Source organism: Musa acuminata, chromosome BXJ3-1 (genome assembly GCF_036884655.1).
Source record: "Musa acuminata AAA Group cultivar baxijiao chromosome BXJ3-1, Cavendish_Baxijiao_AAA, whole genome shotgun sequence".
Taxonomy (NCBI): domain Eukaryota; kingdom Viridiplantae; phylum Streptophyta; class Magnoliopsida; order Zingiberales; family Musaceae; genus Musa; species Musa acuminata.
The window spans coordinates 37,170,536-37,194,086 of NC_088349.1; the positions used below are offsets into that span (position 1 = coordinate 37,170,536).

Here is a 23,551-nt window from a genome sequence, read left to right on the forward strand (position 1 = left end):
ACAATTTGTAACCCATTGTTGTTATTATTTTTAAGCATGACTTAACCTTTAAGCATAATGGGTAAGAGATAGTAAAGGATCAAATAATATTATCTAAACAAAAATGAAAATAGATGCTTTTGGTGCTTTGGAGTTCAATCCTCCAAATAGTGAACATGCTGAGAAAATATTTGACTTCTTACAAGTCATACTGGCTTCTAATTGAGTAGTTCTATTTCATCCATCCGCATATTTTTTTATTTGCTTCTCTGAAGACTTAGATAGTAGGTCATCAATCCCTCCGTATTTGTTGTGCCTCACGCACGTATGATGCTACTCTGTATGATTGCATAGTGCTTTAAAGGTTTTGGTAGACATAGCCATGTAGAACAAGCATTTTCTTGTAAAGTCCTACCACTTATCACTATCTACGACAAAAATACAAGAATTTTAGATGGATATCTACAACATGTTCCAATTTCCTATTATAAGCTTCGTTCAACCTAAGCACATGAATACACTGAAGTAACTCGGAGGAAAAGAAAAACTATAGAGCTTGGCGGTCAGTTTGCAAAGATTAAGTTACTTTTGCCTAATCTGATGTTCTTTCGGTGATTGTGACAACTATAAAGAAAGCAAACCAGGAATAGGTGAACCAGGAAAGAATCAGTATATATGAACACAAGTTCTAAAAGATTTACCTTTTCATCATTGGTGACATGGTAACTCTCATCAATAGACTGTCAACAAAACCCATATCAGCCAATAAGAATTTAGAGGCATCTGGACATTCTAAAGTATGAATTTTTGAAAGAAAGAATGCTTACTGAAATGTTCTTCAGGAGCTCAAAAGTGACATCTTGTGCTCGATATGCTTTTGGATGCCACTTTCCTTCAGACCAATCAATATGCATTACGGACCAATTGGCAATTCCAATAGGATCCACCATCTGCATGATGTCGAAATGTCCTGTCTGGTTATTGATACTATTAAATTCTCAGATAAGCTATTACTTAGGAAAGCCAAAATGCAAAATGATCTAATGTACTTACATTCAATAGAGTTAGAAGATAGTGTTCATCAGCATAGCAGTTGCGACTATCAAAACCTGGATGAGGTCAAGAAATGGGCAAAAATAGCAATCAGTATTGCTGGTTGATCAATCTGAGCGAGCAGCCATTGACTCAACACACAAACATTTAGATACATTCAAAAGAAACAAAGTGCCTAAGAAGAAAAGAACATGATGATTCTTAAGCAGGCATTATGCATCAGAACTTGGATCTCCTACAGTCCAGCCCATGAATCTAATATATTACCATGTATCCTAACAAAATGGGGCTCAATTTTCCTTTTAGACCTCAATTCTTTTGTTATATTTCTAACTTTTGGAGATTTAAGATACCTCAACCATAGAAATTATGTGAGCAAACGTATGATTCCCACAAAGGCTTCACAATGCAAAAAATTATCTCCCACAAAAATTGACGACAAATCACTTGAGCATCAAATCTTCAGCTAACCAAGTTCGGCGAGCCTAAATACCAGATTTTTAATAGAATACTAGCAAATTAGGTATATCAAGAAAACCACAACCAATTCGTACCCTAAACACTAAAAATCTTCACCAATCCGAGATCATGCGACCAAACCAAAATCATTAAACTAGTAAAACTGACATTGTTATGCATAAGAATGGCAAATTCAAGTTCCAGTTGATCCTTGTCGACAAAAGATAGGATCCTAACGTAGTACTCCGTTCCGACCGATGACGAAACAATGGCATGGTTCTCGTCGATGAGCTCCTCCAGGTTTCCGGTGCTCATCGGCGACTCCCGGAGATCATCGAACTTGGAGTGATCCTCCTCGTTCTTCTACTCCAGGGGACGGAGGCGCTCCTGGTTGGCGACGAACTCCTCCTTGAGGAGGTAGTCCTCGACGCGCTCAACCTTGAGGATGTGGAGGCGGCACTTAGACAGCGAGGTCTAAGTGTCATTTTGCAAAATGACGCGCTTCTGACCTTCTGATTGTCATTCAGGTTTTCAGCAGAATAGAACTGCCCGCCAGCAATCAGGCCACAAAACTCATAAATGTTATTGAAAATTGCACCAAAATCCCTTGTGTCATCAGAATAATATACATTGTACTTTCCACTTAAGACACAAGTCTGGCATGCTCCACTAGACTCTCCCACATCTTATTGGCACTTCCAAGAACCTACATTGTGAAGTAAATTAGATCCACAAACAATGGAGATAATAAGAGACTCATTACAGCAAACAAGAAAACCAAAAACTTACCTTGCGGAGTTTCTGGGGATCCCTAACAACAAGTCTGAGAAAGTCTTCAACTGTAAAGAGTCCATATTTATTCAACCTCTTGTGGAATGAACCATCCTTACCAATCTTTTCCAATCTCCAGACTTTATCTTTCAATTCAGGTGGATAGTGTTTCTTGTACACTATAAACATCAGAAAGAAAACTTAGGTAAATGGAGAAAAAGAAACCAAAGATAGTGCAAAGCTGACCTACATTCCCCTCTGTGGTCCTTCACAGTGAAAGCTTCTGTTTTCGCTTCACGGACTCGAATACCATCACAAAAACCTGAAGCAATCTTCAGTCCAAGCCTAAATTTCCTACTCCGTATCCATCTAGAATTGTCTGGAAATGTGAGCTCTCCAAGGGTTCCTACACCTTCTTTCCATGAGACGTATAAGTCTCCAATCAAAAGAGGCATTTTTCCTTCGCGTTCTTTCACTACATGACTGTCAAACTCTTCTTCTGTCCAATCATCATTGTCTTCATTGCTAAAATCACCCTCAAGGACTACAACTTCTAGTTTTGCAAATGACTCAGGTCCTGATGTGACAACATGGCCAGTGTTTGCATCAATCAACACAACATGAATTTCAGCTCCCTGTTCCCCTTCTACTTTTCCTCTAGTAAAATGGGATAAGGATAGTCTTGTCCGAAAATGAAGCTGGAGATTTCTTCCATCAGGACCTTCAATTTGCTTCGGTGAAGACCTGCATTTCTTGAATTCAGAAGGATCCTAAAAGAGTATTACATAAGTAGAAATTATTCATGTAAAGAATTTTCATAGTTGGTTAAACCATAATTTCCCACCAACTGTGAACATTGAGGGAAACTCGATAAATTGGAGAACAAGAAGATTGAAGCAAAACAACAAGCCTTCTTGAATAATGCTAGTCTTTATTCTTGAATAATGCCAAAATTGAATAATCATAAATAAAAGCTAAAACTGAAAATGATACTTGTCAAACTACAGTAAATGCCAAGATAATGTAAGACAATGCAGGTTATAGTTCAGAGTAAAGGCAAGCATTAACATTTAAAAACAGCTAACTTGGTAGATGAATATGCCTGCCAAAGACATACCTGCACTCGAAGCAAAAGTGATTGTGATAGGACTGCAGACAGCATACTTAAAACCACAAAAATAAACAATTAAAACATATGATCAAAGCAAAGTAGGATAATTCATCTCTTATAAATGTACTTATAAGGAGATGAACAATTGAGAGTTCCTCTATGACCCATTGAAACACAAGATGGCACTGATTGAGAAAGGATAAAATATGAAAGCAGTTCTTAACTCGCTAGTGTTAGATCATTGGCTAAAAGCCTAAAATTGGATACTGCTGTCAAGTAACTCTTTTCTGAAAGACAAAATGCATAAGAAAATCTTATTATTTCTTGAGCTAATCTAAATGTAAAGAAGTAGTGAGAGGTGAACAAGTATGAAACAATGGTGTATGCAAGTCATCTATTTGGCACTCTGGTTGCTGAATAGATGTTATCAGGAAAATTTTGCACGATTTTTGTTTGAAAAGAAGCTGATTTTATTGCTCGTCGAATCAGAGGACAGATTTTGACTGTGTATCCACCTTCGCAATAAAAAGAAAAAAAATACCCAGTTTCCTTGTAGCTGAAGAAGTTATCGCAGATGTTGCTGGTCTACTCTTGTTCCATCAGGTGCAGCAACTCAGCGAAGGAGGCCTCATCGTTCCCGTAGAAGGTATCGGGCATACTCAGGAGCTCGTGAATCCTCATGGCAGTGGGATCGGAGGCATCGTCGACGATCGCCGCCGCGAGAGGAGGAGGAGGAGGAAGAGGTTCTTGAAGCCCTCGGATGTGATGGGAGCTCGAGCACTCCGGTTCCTCCGGTAACTTAGTTCCGCTATTTCTCAGGGCCAGGATCTCTGGTTCCAGCAGGGACCTCACGATGGTCCAAAGCGCCCCCTGGTCGTCCCACGCCTGGTCGACCGCAACCTCCTCCGGGGGCTTGATTTTCGGCGTTTTATTGATGCCGGGACCGGCGCCGTCGCCGTACTTAGGGAGGCGGCGGATAATGCGGACCACCTCTTTCCGGTCCTGAGGCCAGGTGAGGTGGTCGGGGACGGCGCCGGGAGGTGCATCATGTGGAGCGAAGGAGATGGCGGCGACGTCGGTGGCGGTGAGGGTGGAGAGCTCATAGGCCTTCTTGAGGAAGCAGGCCCTCCTCTTCTTGAACGCGGTGCGCCGTGCCCTAGAGTCGGCGATGAACTTCACCGGCCGCTTCATCTTCGCCCGAAGAGAGACAGAGAGAGAGAAGGGCACGGAGGAGGATTGACCAAGGACGGCGAAGCCAAACACGGAGGGAGGGAGAGAGATCGAAGGAGGAAGAGGAAGAGGAGAGAGCGAGAGCGGGAGTGGGAGGGAAGAGACGGGGGTTATATGTATATATAGGCCGCGTTTAGTTCAACTGGAATCGGATCTTCAAGTGAAGCGGATCCGAAGCATGTGCGATGCGACACCGACTCGAAGCGGATCTTCAAGTGAAGCGGATCCAAAAAATGTGCGATTCACGTGATGAGTAGTCGTACGGGAGAGAGAAAAGGTTGCGATGTGCTCATTCATTACAAACACAATAAATTTATCTTCTTAGCATAAAATGTTTTCAGAATTCTCACCAATAAAACATATATATATATATATATATATATATATATATATATATATATATATATATATATATATATATATATATATATAATTTTTGAAGCAAGGGAAAAGAGTCCATATTTATTCAACCTCTTGTGGAATGAACCATCCTTACCAATCTTTTCCAATCTTCAGACTTCAACTTTCAATTCAGGTGGATAGTCTTTCTTGTACACTATAAACATCAGAAAGAAAACTTAGGTAAATGGAGAAAAAGAAACCAAAGATAGTGCAAAGCTGACCTACATTCCCCTCTGTGGTCCTTCATAGTGAAAGCTTCTGTTTTCGCTTCACGGACTCAAATACTATCAAAAAAACCTGAAGCAATCTTCAATCCAAGCCTAAATTTCCTACTCCGTATCCAACTAGAATTGTCTGGAAATGTGAGCTCTCCAAGGGTTCCTACACCTTCTTTCGATGAGACATATAAGTCTCCAGTCAAAAGAAGCCTTTTTCCTTCGAGTTCTAAGAACTCATGATTGTCAAGCTCTTCTTCTGTCCAATCATCATTGTCTTCATTGCTAAAATCACCCTCAAGGACTAGCAGCCTGTCGGACCAGTACATACCACCCGTACCGAGCAGTACGATTCGGTATGACAGACCTTGATTAAGATCATACCTTCAAGAGTTTCTCATCGTGGCTGAAGAAAATTCACGTGCTTCTTTTGTAATAAAAACCTTCTCTTCCTAACCTTTTTATAGCTGGCTCAAAGGAAAGTCTGGTTGATGTTGATGGCTTAAATAGAGCTACCATAAGATACCCCTCCAGCATTTTGCTTCTCAATGAATTCTTCTCAATCTTTTCCATCTCAATTGCTATTTCAAATATTCTATTCAAAATATCTGGAACAAACTGTTGAGATTCACAGACATCATCAAGCTAGAACTTGTTGCCACATGAAGCTGAAAACTTCTAAGAATCAAATAAATAGCACTGGCTGCCACTCATGGGTAAATCTAAAAATGGCCTCCTTCAGGGTGTCTTGTCAAAGATGATGGTTTGCATAGTAGATTGGTGGAGACAGGATGTACTCTGAGAAAGAGCAAGTTCTCAACACTGCTAGTTGAATGAGAAAAGATAGATGCTTGATGGCATCTCGTCGAGCGATCACTTGAAGTCAGTAAATCCTTCTGCATTACAAGACCTGATGGAGTGAACAAAGCCATTGCAGGTTAAGAGGCAACTAAAACAACGCAAAATCATTTCTTCAGACAAATTTGAGGAGTATAAGAAAAATTATTTTACAAAAAGAATGTATTATACAAAAACTATATCATAATAGAAATCAGAAGTTAATTAAAGGGGAAGAACAGAACAAACACAGATTAACTACAAGCACAGAACTAATGTGAGAACTAATTAACATGAAACCAACATCCTAAATAGTGTTAATTTGCCATTCATTTTGATAGTTAGAGGAAAAAGAAAAAGAATTGGTGGTAACATGAACAACAATATATATAAATGACATACGAGAAATTCATCATTTTAGTTATGCAAATCATTTGTTTGTATAAGTAACTTTTTCTACAGTAAGTATTAAAAGGATTTGTGGTGAGTTCATGCTTGGGCCACGACAGCACAGCTAGGGGAGTGTTGCATGTTAGGGACAGTTGAAGTTTAGGCCATCATCTTTCCCTTTTTTTTCCACTCTTTCTTATAACTCCAGTAATCTCAAATAATCACAAGTAAAACAGTAATAGTAGATTGGCCAAGTTTGATTCATGAGAGTCAATCTGAACTGAAATATTACCTTTTTTCAAGTTTTTTTCATGAAATTAGATTTGGAAGGTCAATGGTTTAATTGATAACTTTTTGCTTATTTTTTATATTATGTCATATTCCAGTGTGATCCTCTGATCCCTCTGAAAAACTCATTGAACAAAAAATCCCAAAATATAATTCCCTTTTTGTAGATGTAAGTTTTTTATTTCTTAATTTTATTTAAAAAGTTTAAATTATGTTTCTATTTATTTGGAAAATTGCATGCAGATTTTTGCAATGTTAATGGTTTTTTTGTATGATCCCTTCGAAATTTGAAATACAAATACTTAACACATATATGTTATTGTAGTTAATCTCATTAACTAAATTTAATTACAACTATCAATTCTAGATGCCAAAAATTAGCAACCATGAAAAGCCTAAATTGAAAATGATACTAGTCAAACTAAAGGAAATGCAAACATGATGTTAAGACAAAAGTTATAGTTCAAAGTAAAAGCCAGCATAAACATTCAAAATAGTGATCTTTGGTAATTGAATATGAAAAAGACATACCAGCATTTAGACACGGTATTCAGAACCGAAAAGAATTAGACCATATGATCAGAGTGAAATAGGATAAATAAGCCCTTTAATGTCTCTATAAACTTGATATTTTGAACTAATGTTTAAGAAATAGTTTAGTGCATCTCTATTGCAACACATAAGCTTCATTGTTACTCAAGATATGCAAACAAATCTCTTCATATTATAAGTAGAAGATCCAATACCTCAAAAGGTTGGCCTCAGTTACCTCTACCATGTAAAGATCTTTGGAGACCATGTTGAGCCAATTTTCTCTGCTCCAGACATCACTCTTCATTAGCAACCAACACTCAGCAAAATTAAACTTGTTCTGATAAGGGAGAGATTGAAAACCTATCACTGGCAAACACCAACGATAGTAGAACAGTTTGTTTATTTATATCCTCGGGACATTTTCATGTTTATCACATAAATCCAGTTACACTCCTCTTGAATTCTTATAGTATAGAACGAAAATAAGATAGTACACTTAATTATAACTTGGTTTCATAGAATGCATAGCCTCAGTTTTGCCTTAGCTTAAAGAAACTCATCAATTTATCTGCCATAAGCAATATGAATGAAGAAATTATAGTGCGAGTCTGCTTTATGCATCTTATTAGTGCACTTATAAGGATATTATGTATGAATGAGTTCTTCATCCACCCTTCTGGTCTTAAAGTTCCTAAATATTATGTCGATCTATATTTAAATGAATTTTGCAACTGTCGAATACCACCAAAACTAGAAATTGGGAGTCTTGATGATGAGATGCATCAGTCAATGGTCAGTCCAAACCACTGGAAAATTGATCCTTAACAAAGAGCATTTTTAGATTTCACTGATTCATATTGCTACAGATAATTCAAATAAGCTTTCCATTTTCCCATGGTCTCATTTTTCACATCAATATTATAGGACTTCACCTCCATTAATCCTTTTCATTAAACTATAAGTCAATGTTCAGCACTCGAATGATAATGCTTAATTAATTGGCAAGTTCAGCCAGAGAAATAAAGCATATGTTTGGTTCCCTTATCCATTAGCATGGGCAATATTATATCGAGAAATAATTTGACAATGTTCATCGAGTTAAAGTTGTTAAGGCTGACTACGAGACACGATGTCCAATAGAAAAAAAGGAGGCACAGTAGATGTATTAGTATAATGTAACAATCATGAATTAGGTGCTAAAATTGAATAATCATGAATAAAAGCCTAAACTGAAAATGATACTTGTCAAACTACAGAAATGCCAAGATAATATAAGACAATGTAGGTTATAGTTCAGAGTAAAGGCAAGCATAAACATTTAAAAACAGCTAACTTGGTAGATTAATATGCCTGCCAAAGACATACCTGCACTCGAGGCAAAAGTGATTGTGATAGGACTGCAGACAGCATACTTAAAACCCCAAAAATAAACAATTAAAACATATGATCAAAGCAAAGTAGGATAATTCATCTCTTATAAATGTACTTATAAGGAGATGAACAATTGAGAGTTCCTCTATGACCCATTGAAACACAAGATGGCACTGATTGAGAATGGATAAAATATGAAAGCAGTTCTTAACTCTGCTAGTGTTAGATCATTGGCTCAAAGCCTAAAATTGGATACTGCTGTCAAGTAACTCTTTTCTGAAAGACAAAATGCATAAGAAAATCTTATTATTTCTTGAGCTAATCTAAATGTAAAGAAGTAGTGAGAGGTGAACAAGTATGAAACAATGGTGTATGCAAGTCATCTATTTGGCACTCTGGTTGCACGATTTTGCACGATTTTGTTTGAAAAGAAGCTGATTTATTGCTCGTCGAATCAGAGGACAGATTTTGACTGTGTATCCACCTTCGCAATAAAAAGAAAAAAAATACCCAGTTTCCTTGTAGCTGAAGAAGTTATCGCAGATGTTGCTGGTCTACTCTTGTTCCATAAGGTGCTGCAACTCAGCGAAGGAGGCCTCATCGTTCCCGTAGAAGGTATCGGGCATACTCAGGAGCTCGTGAATCCTCATGGCAGTGGGATCGGAGGCATCGTCGACGATCGCCGCCGCGAGAGGAGGAGGAGGAGGAAGAGGTTCTTGAAGCCCTCGGATGTGATGGGAGCTCGAGCACTCCGGTTCCTCCGGTAACTTAGTTCCGCTATTTCTCAGGGCCAGGATCTCTGGTTCCAGCAGGGACCTCACGATGGTCCAAAGCGCCCCTTGGTCGTCCCAAGCCTGGTCGACCGCAACCTCCTCCGGGGGCTTGATTTTCGGCGTTTTATTGATGCCGGGACCGGCGCCGTCGCCGAACTTAGGGAGGCGGCGGATAATGCGGACCACCTCTTTCCGGTCCTGAGGCCAGGTGAGGAGGTCGGGGACGGCGCCGGGAGGTGCATCATGTGGAGCGAAGGAGATGGCGGCGACGTCGGTGGCGGTGAGAGTGGAGAGCTCATAGGCCTTCTTGAGGAAGCAGGCCCTCCTCTTCTTGAACGCGGTGCGCCGTGCCCTAGGGTCGGCGATGAACTTCACCGGCCGCTTCATCTTCGCCCGAAGATAGATAGAGAGAGAGGAGGGCACGGAGGAGGATTGACCAAGGACGGCGAAGGCAAACACGGAGAGAGGGAGAGAGATCGAAGGAGGAAGAGAAGAGAGAGCGAGACCGGGAGGGGGAGGGGGGAGACTGGGGTTATATGTATATATAGGCCGCGTTTAGTTCAACTGGAATCGGATCTTCAAGTGAAGCGGATCCAAAAAATGTGCGATTCACGTGATGAGTAGTCGTACGGGAGAGAGAAAAAGGAAAGAATCAGCGTATATAAACATAAGTTCTAAAAGATTTACCCCTTTCCTAACATGGTAACTCTCGTTAATAGACTGTCAACAAAACCCATATCACCCAATAAGAATTTAGAGGCATCTGGACATTCCAAAGTATGAATTTTTGAAAAAGAGAATGTTTACTGAAATGTTCTTCAGGAGCTCAAAAATGACATCTTCTACTTGATATGTTTTTGGATGCCACTTTCCTTCAGACCAATCAACATGCGTCACGGACCAATTGGCAATTCCAGTATGATCCACCATCTGTAGGATGACGAAATGTCCTGTCTGGTTATTGATACTATTAAATTCCCAAATAAGCTATTACTCAGGAAAGCCAAAATACAAAATGATCTAATGTACTTACATTCAATAGAGTTGGAAGATAGTGTTCATCAACATAGCAGTTGTGACTATCAAAACTTGGCTGAGGTCAAGAAATGAGCAAAAATAGCAATCAGTGTTACTGGTTGATCAATCTGAGGGAGCGGCTATTGAGTGACTCAACACACAAACATTTAGATACATTCAAAAGAAACAAAGTACTTAAGAAGAAAAAAACATGATGATTCTTAAGCAGGCATTATGCATCAGAATTTGGATATCTTACAGTCCAGCACATGAATCTAATATAATACCATTTATCCTAGCAAAATGTGCCTAAATTTTCCTTCTAGACTTCAATTCTTTTGTTATATTCTTAACTTTTGGAAATTTAAGATACCCCGATTATAGAAAATATGTGGGCAAACGTATGATTCCCACAAAGGCTTCACAATGAAAGAAATTTTCTTTCACAAAAATTGACCACAGATCACTCGAACATCAAATCTTCAGCTAACCAAATTCGGTGAGCCTAAATACTAGATTTTTAACAGAATACTAGTAAATTAGGTATATAAAGAAAATCACAACCAATTTGCACTGTAAACACTAAAAATCTTCACCAATCTGAGATCATGCGACCAAACCAAAATCATTAAACCAGTAAAACTGACCTTATTGTGCATAAGAATGGCAAATTCCAGTTCTAGTTGATCCTTGTCGACAAAAGATAGGATCCTAACATAGTACTTCGTTTCGATCGATGATGAAACAATGGCATGGTTCTCATCGTTGAGCTCCTCCAAGTTTGAGGATACGAAAGTGGCACTTAGACAACGAGGTGACGGTGGGGAGCCAGGCACCAACCTAAGAACCCTTCTACCTGCATTGCTTCCGTCCAACCCGGGACAATGACCTCGCCGACTCGAACTTTTGTCCTTTTTGTCGCCATCGTGCTTCTTATCGCTACGGTGCCCCTGGTTCCCTATGCCTCCGGGGGTTCCTTGGCACATGAATCTTAGGGTTTTGAGGAATACCATCAAGAGAGCTCGAGATCGAGAGTAAGGATTGGGGGTTTTGTTAGATTATGTGGCTTTATTTAATTAGATAAGATATATTATAGATATGATTGGATTTTGATTATGGTTATCAGCAAATATAAAAGAAGTCCATGTTAAAGTAGGATTCCTTAGGAGATAACCTTGATGGGAGGAACTCTCCTATCAACTTATCCTAGACCCTTTGCTCTCGCCTATAAATAGATAGGACCTCCAGGGGCTAAGTGTGCATCAGAGTGCATCTAAGTAGCATCTCAACAATTGAGATATTAAGGTTTTTCTCTCATCTCCCCTAATCCATCAATCTAGGTGGTCCTATGAAAAGATAGGAAGAGACGAGAAGGATCTAGTTCTCCTTGCAGATCCTTGCAGATTGATATTTCAGATCCAAAGATGAAGCGCTTGTAGATCAGATAAGGTTTATTCTTCTGAATAATAAGAAAGGTACGCATTGTAATATTGTTAGATCCAATTTATTTGATTTCAATCTTGGCATAAAAAATTTTCTGTATTACAGATAGCATGATTATAGATTTTATGCCAACAATTGGTATCAGGTTCTTGAGATCAAATATATTAGATCTATTATTTTTCTTTACGATGCCTGAATGATTCGTCGGATGTTATTGATCTGTTTTTTTTCTATATGATTTGCTCTATTACTATTTATGAGCAATGCATAATTTTATGTTTGATCGATGAATTTATTGTTTACTATCATCGATGTTATTGAGACGATCATCTTTGTTGATTGTTGTCGACGAAGGGCCATGTATCAACCCGTAGCCGTGCATCACGGTCTTGCACTAGCAGCGGTCCACTTACGAGCGGTGGCGGCACCACGGGAATCCCGCACCTCTTGTGCATGGCCTACCCACGCGCGACCGCCATCGGTGCGCGGTTGCCATGCTGCGGCACTGCCTGTGCCGCTTGTGCCCGCACGCAACCACTACCACTACCTGCGCGCGGCTGTCGTGGTTCCTGCCCATGCTTGGTCGTCGCCTTGGAGCGGCCACTACCGCTGCCCTTTGTCCACAGGGGCAGCGGCTGCCGCCATCTACGGCCACCGCCCTTCTGCAGGCACCAGGTTCACAGGCGGTGCGGGATTCTCGTCGTGCCGCACGCACAGGTGGCAGCAAGGCAGATTAGGGTTTTTGGCATAATTATCGTTTTGACCTCAAGGCTAGGATTTTATAAAATTACAATTCTGCTCTTGGTAAATTTCATAATTCCAGTTTATGTTCTGTCAACATATTTATAGTTTTACCCTCGGGTCTAATTTTTACTAAATTACAGTTCTACCCTTTGTGAATTTCTTAATTTCAGTTTATATCCTATCATATATTTACAATTTTATTCTTATGAAATTGAGAATTTTAAGTTATATTCTCAATTATAAAATTGATAAATATGATTTATTATAATTATGATTGAATTTAATCATGATTATATTTTGGTTATTTAACTGGATTTAATTTTTTATTAAAAAACTATAAATTATGGATTACTTTATAGTTTACTCATATGAATTATTGATTATATATGTGGATTGTTTTTGGATATTTATTTAGTTATTCATATGTAAATATTTAAAATTATGAAATAATATTTATCTTTCACATGAAGGCATGATTTATATGTTATCATGATTATCATATGAGTTTTGCTGATTAATGTTCAATAATTATTATGGTTATTATTCTATTATTGAGCTGCTTAGCATTAATGTTCAATAATTATTATGATTGTTATTCTATTATTGAACTACTTAGTATTAATGTTCAATAATTATTATGGTTGTTATTCTATTTTTGAATTGCTTAACATAAATTAAAAAAATTTGATGAATATTATTTGTAATTTATCTCCCTAAGTTTTATCTGACTTGTAGTTGCTAAAGTAGCATGAGATGATAGACTTATGATATGTGAATTACAATAAAGGTCTTATTATTTATAGGACATTTTAGATTGTATTTTATATTTTTGTATTGGTCCTACAGCCACTAAAGTGACCTAGACCAAGAATTTATAAAATACATTATGAAATTAGTCCTAAATGATATTAAATAAAATAATATTCATAATGGCGAATCAAAATTTTAGCGAATATTATTTGTAATTTATCTTTCTAAGTTTTATCTGATCGGTAGTTATCAAAATACCCTGGGATGATAGGCTCATGAGACATGAATTACAATAAAGTTCATATCATTTATGGGATATTTTAGATTGTATTTTATCTTTTTTATTGGTTTTGCAGCCACCAAAGTGACCCGGACCAATAATCTATAAAATACATTATGTAATTCATCCTAAATGATATTAAATAAAATAATATTTACGATGACACATATAATTATGAGATTTAGATAATCCCAACGGAGAATCTATTTCAAATAGTTGTGTGATGGGGTAGGATGATACTGTTTTGGATATTCTTGTAGTTTAGAGTTGTATACCTAAATGTAACAACACTATTCCATAAGAATGGTATCAGTCCTCCGTAAGTGATTTTGAGTGAACACTAGATATATCAATATTTCACCCAAAGGTGAAATATAGATGATATCAATAGTTCATCATATTTTGGAAACTCAAAGCATTAATGTTATATTATTATAGTGGCACATCCTTTATTGTATTTCTGTAAATGTTCCTATACTTTCTGAAATAAATGGCTTGAGCATGAGCATATACAAGTTGTATTGAGTGAGTGAGACCTTGATCGGATTAATTGAACAGAACATAATATTAATTATTGAAAGTTCTATGAAATAAATAATTGAGGTGACTGATCAAGAAATGTATGAAAGACTCAATTTTATGATACTTAGACTTCAGTATAGTTTACAACTAGCGCATGAGAATATCTAAGGATCAATTTAAATTATCCGATAAGTCATTAGTTGTAGTATTTGAGGAATTTAAGATTATATCCTCAAAATAAATGATAAAGCTGTAAGCTCAAAACTTATAATATTTTGAGTATTACTCAGGGAGTAGATAACACTAAAATAAGGATGAAGCGTAAGTCCACCTGAGTTTATAATTACTATATAAACTCATAAAAGAATATCTTCACAATAAAGTGTTACTTTTGTAGCAAATAAAGTTTTGTGAAGAAGAAATATACTATATGATTTGATTTGAAATGAAAAAGGTATAAATATAACCTTTATATGATTCAAATCAAATATTATATATATTATTGATGTATTAATTTGATGCTTCATCATATGTTACCAATAATAAATATTTATAAAAAAAAATGAAGAGGGATAAAACCAAAAGAGAATGAGATATTTATCATTATAGGAAATCATCTTAAAGTAAAAGCGATATTAGTTTGTATTTATCGCTTATATCTAAAGATGGTTCAATTTGATAAATCTTGAGGATTATGCTTCTTATAATTCTGGTAATTTGAGTTCTTTACCTAGAATTATTAAAATATTATTTCTCTTTTGGTGGTTGTAAACTTATTGTGATTTAATAAAATTAACCTTTGAATTATGTATAATAGTCAATACAGAATTAATATGAATCATAAGTTTATAATGATCTTACAATTAAATATTGAAGTGAAATATAGTTTTATAAACTCCTTGAGGTTATGTTTATCACTATATGCTTTTGCCTCATTAAATAGAGATATTTTATCACTATATAAATAATCTTTTGAGATATGATTATATATATCTAATTCATGTAAAGTCTATGACCGTTTACACTCTTGAAGTGTATATAAATGAAGTTAATAGACAATTAGATAGAAAAGTCAAGATCATCATATCTAACAAAGGTGATAAATTTTATGGTATTTATAATGAACCCAATTATAATTTTTTTGCTAGATTCTTAGAAAAATAAGGTATATGATTTACCAGATATGTTACAGCAGAATATAATTGCTAAAAGATATCATCGTACCTTATAAATATGGTTAAGAGCAATGATAAGTTATTCTTTTGTACCCAAATCAATGTGAGAAGAAGCTCCAAGAAAAACTATGTATATCTTGAATGGTGTTTCTAGTAAGTAAATTACATGACTTTTTTTAAGTTATAAAATCATAGAAAATCTGACTTAAAATATTTACATATTTGAGATTCTCCTATGGAGATAAGGATCTTCAACTCACATAAAAGAAAATTAGATTTAATAATTAATTCTGAATATTTTATTATCTATTCAGAAAAGTTTAAAAGGGGTACATATCTTATTGCTCTAATCATAGTACGAGGATAATTAAATCTGGTAATGTAAGATTCCTATAAAATAACAAATCAGTGAGAGTGAAATTCTCAAAATTTAATATTGATATAGAGGAGATACAAGTTAATACTCCTTTATTATTCGAGAGATTGTTGTTACTCAAATCATTAAATGATTTGATAAAAGTAAACAACAAAATAACATTACTAAACTCCCACATTATATTGATATCATTATTAATAGTCTTGTAGAACAACCATAATTAATAACTTTAAGAATATCTCAAAGGGAAAGGAATCATATCATTTATGATTATTATATTACATATCTACAAGAATTATATTATGATATAGGAATCAGAATAGATCCCTTATTTTTGTCATGGGTCATGAAAAGTAATGATTCTGAAAAATAATATGATGCAATAAAAGAAGAGTTAAAATCAATAACCAGAATGATGTTTGATAAATTTATCGAATTGTCCAATAATAGTAAAAGGGTCTATTATATAAATGTGACTCAAAGGATAATATCGAACGATATAATAGTCAAACTTTTGGTTAAAAGTTTTACTCATAAAGAATGTATTGATCATAACGAGATTTTTAATGAACTCGTTAAGAATCATCATGACATTAGTGATTCATTATGAGTTTGAATTATATCATAATTATATGAAAATATTTTTTAAAAAAATCTAGCTTTATATGGGTTACTTTAAATGATTTACAAAGAAAATAAAATAAATATAAAGTTTGGTATGTAAATTTAGGAATCCATTTATGACCTTAAACAAGCTTCTAGATAATGATATATAAAGGTTCTTGATATCATTATTTCAAATTTAAGATAAATACTATTAATCAGTATTTATATCAATGGAAGTAAGTTTATTATATTGGTCTTATATATGGATAATATTTTACCTTACCAATAATGATATTTATTTATTATACTAAATCAAGAATTTGTCACTAAGAGTTTTAAGATGGTTGATATGAATGAGACATATTATATTATTAATATTGAGTAATTCAAGGATAGACCTCAATGATTATGAAGATTGTGTTAGAAAGGATATATCAACCGAGTCTTGAAAATATTTTAATATACATCTTTGTTTAGTCAATCATAAAAATAAAGTTTCAGTTAATAGTAAATACTTTAAAATGACTTGAAAAGAATTAGATAAAGAAGATATTCTTTATATATGCGTAGTTGGAAGTCTATGCTCAAGCTTCTGTTAGAAAAGATATCAATTTTTACAATTAAAATGTTGGGTATATATTGGAGTTACCTAGAAATAAAAACATTAAAGGACTATAGAGAAAGTAATAAGATATCCGGAAGGGACAAAGGATTATATACTCACATGTATGAAATTATATTAGCTTGAAATAATAGTATTTTTCAGATGTTGATTGTATAAATTACCTCGATAATAGGACGTTCACCTTATGATTAATATCTATATCAATTAGAGAGGTAATTTATTATTATTAATAATAGAAGTTGATTTTATGAGATGCTTTGAGGCCACTAATCAAATTTTTAACTACAAAATTTTTATCTCAGGATTTGGTGTAGTCAGATTCAATTACCAAGTCGTTGAAGATATTTTATGATATTGCAGTAGTTTTCTTCTCTAAGAATGACAAGTACTATTGTATCTATATGCATTATGGTATAAATTACTTGATAGTTAGAGAAGATGAGTCCAGAAACATATAATGTCAATTAATTACTTGAGTTCCACTGTATTGATTGCTGATCCATTCATTTAGGACTTATAGTCTAAAGTATTTTGAAAGAACATGTTCTTATGATTGGGTTTGTGAGCAACCCATAAAGGATATAGTGATGCATGTTTGAGTGGATACTATAATTGACATTCTTACTTACGTACTTAAAGTTATTTGTTTCTGCTATCCTATTCACAATTATGTATGTACATATTATGGTTGAATCTGATGACAGGATTATCATCTTGACAAGATAAATTATAGGGGTCATTTTGGACTGTATTAGGAAAGACTAATAGTATTATGGTACATAGAAGGAAGTATGATATTAATGGCATACAACCGCTGTGACTTACATTGTTAGTCAGGCTTAATTTAGTATTATTATTATTATTTGACTTATTGGCCTATTTTCTAAAATTCACATGCGTGTATATAGTTTTTTCAAAAATTTCAGAATCCAATTGAGTCAAATTGTTTTTAAATAAATTTTATTTATTTATTTTTGATTTTAAGTCTTTTTTATCTTACCAATTTATTGGCCAAGTGGGAGAATGTTAGATTATGTGGCCCTATTTAATTAGGTAAGATATATTATAGATATGATTGGATTTTGATTATAGTTATTGGCTGATATAAAAGAATTCCATATTAAAGTAGGATTCCTTAGAAGATAACCTTGATGGGAGGAACTATCCCAATAATTTATCCTAGACCCTCTACTCTCGCCTATAAATAGACATGACCTCCAGGGGCTAAGTGTGCATCAGAGTGCATCTGAGTAGCATCTCAGGAATTGAGAGATTGTTTTTCTCTCATCTCCCCTAATTCCCTAATCCATCAATCTAGGTGGTCTTGTGAAAAGATAGGAAGAGAAGAGAAGGATCTAGTTCTCCTTGTAGATCCTTACAGATTGATATTTCAGATCCGAAGATTAAGCGCTTGTAGATCAATAAGGTTTATTCTTCTGAACAATAAGAAATGTACGCATAGTAATATTGTTAGATCCAATTTATTTGATTTCAATCTTGGCATAAAAGTTTTTTCGCATTACGGATAGCATGATTACAGATTTTATGCTAACAGGTTTGGTTTCGGAAGAGAGGCGACAAAAAGAGAAGTCGGTCTCAATTCTTATTTGCCTTCATAGTGACACAAAATTATAAATACACCTCTCTAAATATAGTTATTATCCTTATAATTTTAAGGTACCCTCCAATCACCATCTATTTAATTCTTAAGATTCTAACTTACATCAACATAGCTTAAAGAATCAATTTTTATTTTAAATATATTTAAGTTACATTTAACTCTTAAGATTATAATTTACATCAATCTTATCTTATAGGAATACTTTAAAAATCATTTTTATTTTAAATATATTTTTAAGTAATATTATATATGGGATTAGGCATGACTGCAATAGAAGATTAAACTAAAAAATTATATAAAATATTCAAAAAATAAACAAGTCTTATGAATGATATAAACAGAGATCAAACATAAAATGAATTCATCTACCCCAAATAGTTGAAGCATTACGACTTATTAGAAATACCATGGAAGAGATAACACATGATTCCAGGGATGCCTTATGAAAATTTTGTATTAGAATAATAAAACACACATGTTATATTAAAATTTAATTATTTTCATTCAAATATAATTAGCCAATTATTTAGAGCAAGACATAAATTCTTGACCTTAATTATCAAGATGTTTTTTTTTTCTCTTTAATGGTTCACCATATTACTCTATTATGATAAATAAAACTCATTTGACACTTACAATGTGGAATAATATGATTGTAATCAAAGCCAGATTTTAGAAGGGATCACATCCAAAATACATAAAATAAATAAATAAGTATATAATTAATCTTACAAGAAACAAGCAAGCAAGTATTCAGAGCATACATACAATTAATACATAAATTAGTGTTTCTCATCATGATCAGATGGGTAAAATGACATTAAATTTTCATACTCATTTATGTTTCTGTTGATCACATCACATCTTTAAAAAACAGAATTAATCAACCTATTATTTTTATAATATTAGCTTAGTAACCTTTTGATGAAATTATGCTACTTATTTTTTGGCCATTAACAATGGACATTGAAGCAAAAAAAAAGAATTCTGCAACAATCAACAATGTCAAAATGGCCTATCGAATTATGTAAAATAAATAAAAGAAATAGTTTGTATCGATACTTACCAGCAAAGCAACAACAGCATCAATGGAGTGATTCAAACATAAAGACTATTCTTGGCTCTGAAATATATAGCTCTAGGATCATCATCCATGTAATTTCATAAATTTTGATCTTTTATTGCATAACATTAATCAAATTTTAGCCATTTCGTCATGAATAGTTGTCTAAGAGATATCATGTGATTTTATTTATGGGAGATAAAATACAAATAGAGATTACAGTATTTAGAAAAGAAAAATAAGAAAGTCTTAAATAAAAGTAAACCTTGTATTTCTTCAGCAATTGTCTTTGTGAATATTAAGTGTTGGTTGCGGAGACGATGGATCTTTTGTTCTACATACTAACAAAGAAATGGTTTCGGACATGAAACCAACATCCTAAACAGTATTAATTTGTCATTCATTTTGATAGTCAAAGGAGAAAGAAAAAGAATTGATGTTAATTTGCCATTCATTTCGATTGGCCGTGTCGATTATTCGAGCGGGCCCAGGGTGAGACTGTCGGTGACATAAGGCATGTAAATTTGCTGTGTGTGGCTTTCGGTCCACGTCCGAGCCAGAAATCGAAGTACTTGTTTGAGATGATCACGGAAGAGACACGTGTGGCTCATTACGAGGATACTGTTCGCTGATTAGTGCAGCACAACTAACCCTCGAGATAGGGACAAAGAAGAGGAAAAGAGCTACGGGGGATGGTGAAGTGAACTGTTTGGTTTGGAGAGCACCGCACCCAACACGACTGCACGTCTCCAATGAAGTCGGCCCACGTGTATTTCCAAGGCTTTAAAATTCTTCAACATCTTAGTTACTTGCGAGATATATATATATATATATATATATATATATATATATATATATATATATATATATATATATATATATATATATATATGTCTACAGAACTCTAAAATGGGCATGTAAAGTTAGCTATTTTTAGCATATACCTTTGATTTCAAACTAATTACATATTATCCCCTATAGTTAGCTATTTTTAGTATCTCGGTCCCTACACTTCAAAAATTTACATTAGCATTCCTATAGTTACGAAAGTGAAACATCTAAGTCAATTTATCCATACGCCATTAATTTCACCGACGGAAATATAAAAATAAAGAGCAAAAAGGTAATCTTAATGTTCCAGTTGGTAATAGTAAACAACGTCAGTGATGGTAAACGGCGATGCCGCAGGTGACTGTTGTGGATGAGGAGAGCGACGATGAGAGATAAGGATCGCTATACATATGCATTGACACCAGCGCAGTTGCCGAGCGGGGAAAGGGTCACCGATGCAGATGTAAAGCGATGCTGCTCGACATATGCATCGATGGCCCTTTAGCTCGGCAACTACGTCGCATCGACGTAGATGCAAAGTGGCACCGCTTAGCATCTGCATCGACGACCCTTGCATATGCAGAGAGATGTCACTCGGCAACTGCGTTGGTCGCACTGTATTCGAGAATCCTCCTCTAGTCTAAGTGTTAGAATTCTGTAAGAGGAGAGTGAGTGCTTGTAAGGGTTGTCTCCTAAACCCGATAAAAGGAGAAGAGGGGTGTAAAAAGAAGGTTGATCTTCGCCTATAAAGGAAGATCGTTAGTGGATGCCAGTGGCCTCGATGGAAGAGGAATCGACGGAGTGGATGTAGGTCACGACGACCGAACCACTATAAAATTAGTGTGCTCTCTGATTTGCATTTCTATTATTGCCATTTACATAATACAAACTACTTTACTTAGTCACTATGCTTCCATATGCTTTTAAGTTAAGTTTCCAAAATTATTTTCAACATAAACAAATTTTATCGTATGAAAGTTTTTGAAGACGTGATTTTTCCACTACACTAATTCACCCCCCCTCTTAGTGCTGACCCCGATCCTAATAATTTTGAGGCAGTAAAAGCTTTATGCTAATCTAAATAAGTGTGATTTCTTTACTTCTAGTGTTGTGTTTTTGGGGTATGTTGTCTCAAAAGATGGAATCATGATGGATCAAAGTAAGGTAGAAGCTATTCTCAATTGGCCAACACCTGCTTCATTGCATGATGTGAGGGGTTTCCATGGCTTAACTTCTTTTTACAGAAGATTCATCAAGAGTTTCAGCTCTATTATTGCTCCAATCATCGAATGTCTAAAATGTGATAAATTCAAATAGCTTAATGAGGCTAATGATGCTTTTAAGCTTTTAAAAAGAAAGGTGACCGAAGCTCCTATCTTAGTTCTACCAAATTTTGACAATATGTTTGAGATTGAATGTGATGCATATAATATAGGAATTGGTGCTGGTTTGAGTCAAGACGGAAAGCCGATTACATTTTTTAGTGAGAAGCTGAATGAAACAAGAAGGAAATATTCTACCTATGATAAGGAGTTCTAGACCATATATTGAGCTTTATCTCATTGGAGTCAGTACCTTCTTGCCAAGTCATTTGTGCTATATTCAGATCATGAAGCATTAAAATTCATAAATCACTAACACAAGCTAAACAAGAGGCATGTAGCTTGGGTGGAGTTTTTGCAATCTTATAACTTTACAATTAAACACAAATCTAGAGTTCAAAATGTGGTTGCTGACACATTGAGCAGAAAGCATTCTTTATTATTATCAATGGAAGTCAAAGTTGTTGGATTTGAGACATTCAAAGATCTTTTTGAGAATGATGTGTTAGGATCGGAGCGACACTAAGAGGGGGGGGGGTTGAATTAGTGCAGCAGATTAAAACTTTAGTTTCAGCAAATCTTTTGATATGATAAAAACCGAACTTGAAAAGTTTAACTTGAACGTGTGTTCGTAAAGGTATGCAGCAAAGGTAATGAGGAAATAAAGCACGTAAGAAGGTTTGCAGTAATGTAAATAGCGATAATAAAATGCAAACCAGAGATCACGCTGATTTTAAAGTGGTTCAGTCAAATGACCTACATCCACTTGCGAGACCCTCTTCGATGAGGCTCCCACCTTCCACTAGCAAATCTCTTGAAGGGGAAGGGCAAATACTCCTCTTACAACTTTTTACAAGTGGTTCACACTCTTACAAATTTTCAGCAAGAAAGAAGGAGGTGAACACTCTAGCAAATTGAAAACAAGACTTGCTAAGACTTTTCTAAGACCTTTCTCTCAATCAATTGCTTCACAAAAAGTTGTTATCTCAGTTGAGAATTGAGGAGTATTTATAGGCCTCAAGAGGATTCAAATTTGGGCTCCAAAATTTGAATTCTCTTTGGTTCCCGATGCTGGTGGTGCCACCGCCTGTCAATGGCGATGCCTCCTAACCAAGTCTAATTTTGGGCCAGTTGGCCCCTAACCAAGATATAGGATTATCTTTTAATCCTAATCCTAATTACATGTGAACTACATAACTAAAAACATCCTAAGCAAGTTTTCAACCGTAAACTTCGAGTCTTGTTCCGACGAACTTTCGGCGGACTTCCGATATGCCCTCGGATTTCTTCCGACGGACTCTCAGCAAGCTCCCGATCTTGTGATGACTTCAAGGAGTAGCCGAGCCTTCTCGGTGATCTCCGCGAACCTCCGATGATCTCTTCGGCGAACTTCTGAAAATTCCGACAGGTTCCCGATTTCTTCTCGGTTGGTTCCGGCAGCATCTCCGACGATTCTTCGGACTCTTAAACGTCCATCGAACTTGACTCCGGTATTCTCGCTTTATGTTTTCTGGTTATCGTAGTTAATCCTGCACACTTAACTCAATAATATGGATTAGATCAATTAACCCATCAATTGATTTTATCATCAAAATCCGAGATTCAACAATCTCTCCCTTTTTGATGATGACAATCAATTGATGACGGAGTTAAACGTAACTCCCCCTATCTATATGCCATATTATGAGAAGATAAAAACACTTGAATTCTATCCCATTGAATTCAAGCATAAACCGATAAGTTCTAACTGTAGAACTTATCGT

The 23,551-nt window shown here is 35.3% G+C and overlaps 1 protein-coding gene across 1 annotated transcript; it reads right to left on the reverse strand.

Moving 5' to 3' along the window:
- Positions 1 to 1,769: 1,769 nt before the first annotated feature.
- Positions 1,770 to 4,564, reverse strand: LOC135629247 (calmodulin-binding protein 60 D-like). Its single transcript, XM_065136441.1, has 4 exons — positions 3,963 to 4,564; positions 3,380 to 3,425; positions 2,513 to 3,032; positions 1,770 to 2,441 (listed from the first exon to the last, which is right to left on the reverse strand). The coding sequence occupies exons 1-4, from the start codon at positions 4,562 to 4,564 to the stop codon at positions 2,251 to 2,253; spliced, it is 1,359 nt and encodes a 452-aa protein (XP_064992513.1). The 3' UTR covers positions 1,770 to 2,250.
- Positions 4,565 to 23,551: the final 18,987 nt, after the last annotated feature.

Coding starts and splice junctions, on each gene's coding strand:
- LOC135629247 (XM_065136441.1), bottom strand. CDS start 4,564: ATGAAGCGGCCGGTGAAGTTCATCGCCGACTCTAGGGCACGGCGCACC. Junction 3,033..3,379: donor CACTTTTGCTTCGAGTGCAG/GTATGTCTTTGG, acceptor ATACTCTTTTAG/GATCCTTCTGAATTCAAGAA. Junction 2,442..2,512: donor GAAGGACCACAGAGGGGAAT/GTAGGTCAGCTT, acceptor TGATGTTTATAG/TGTACAAGAAACACTATCCA.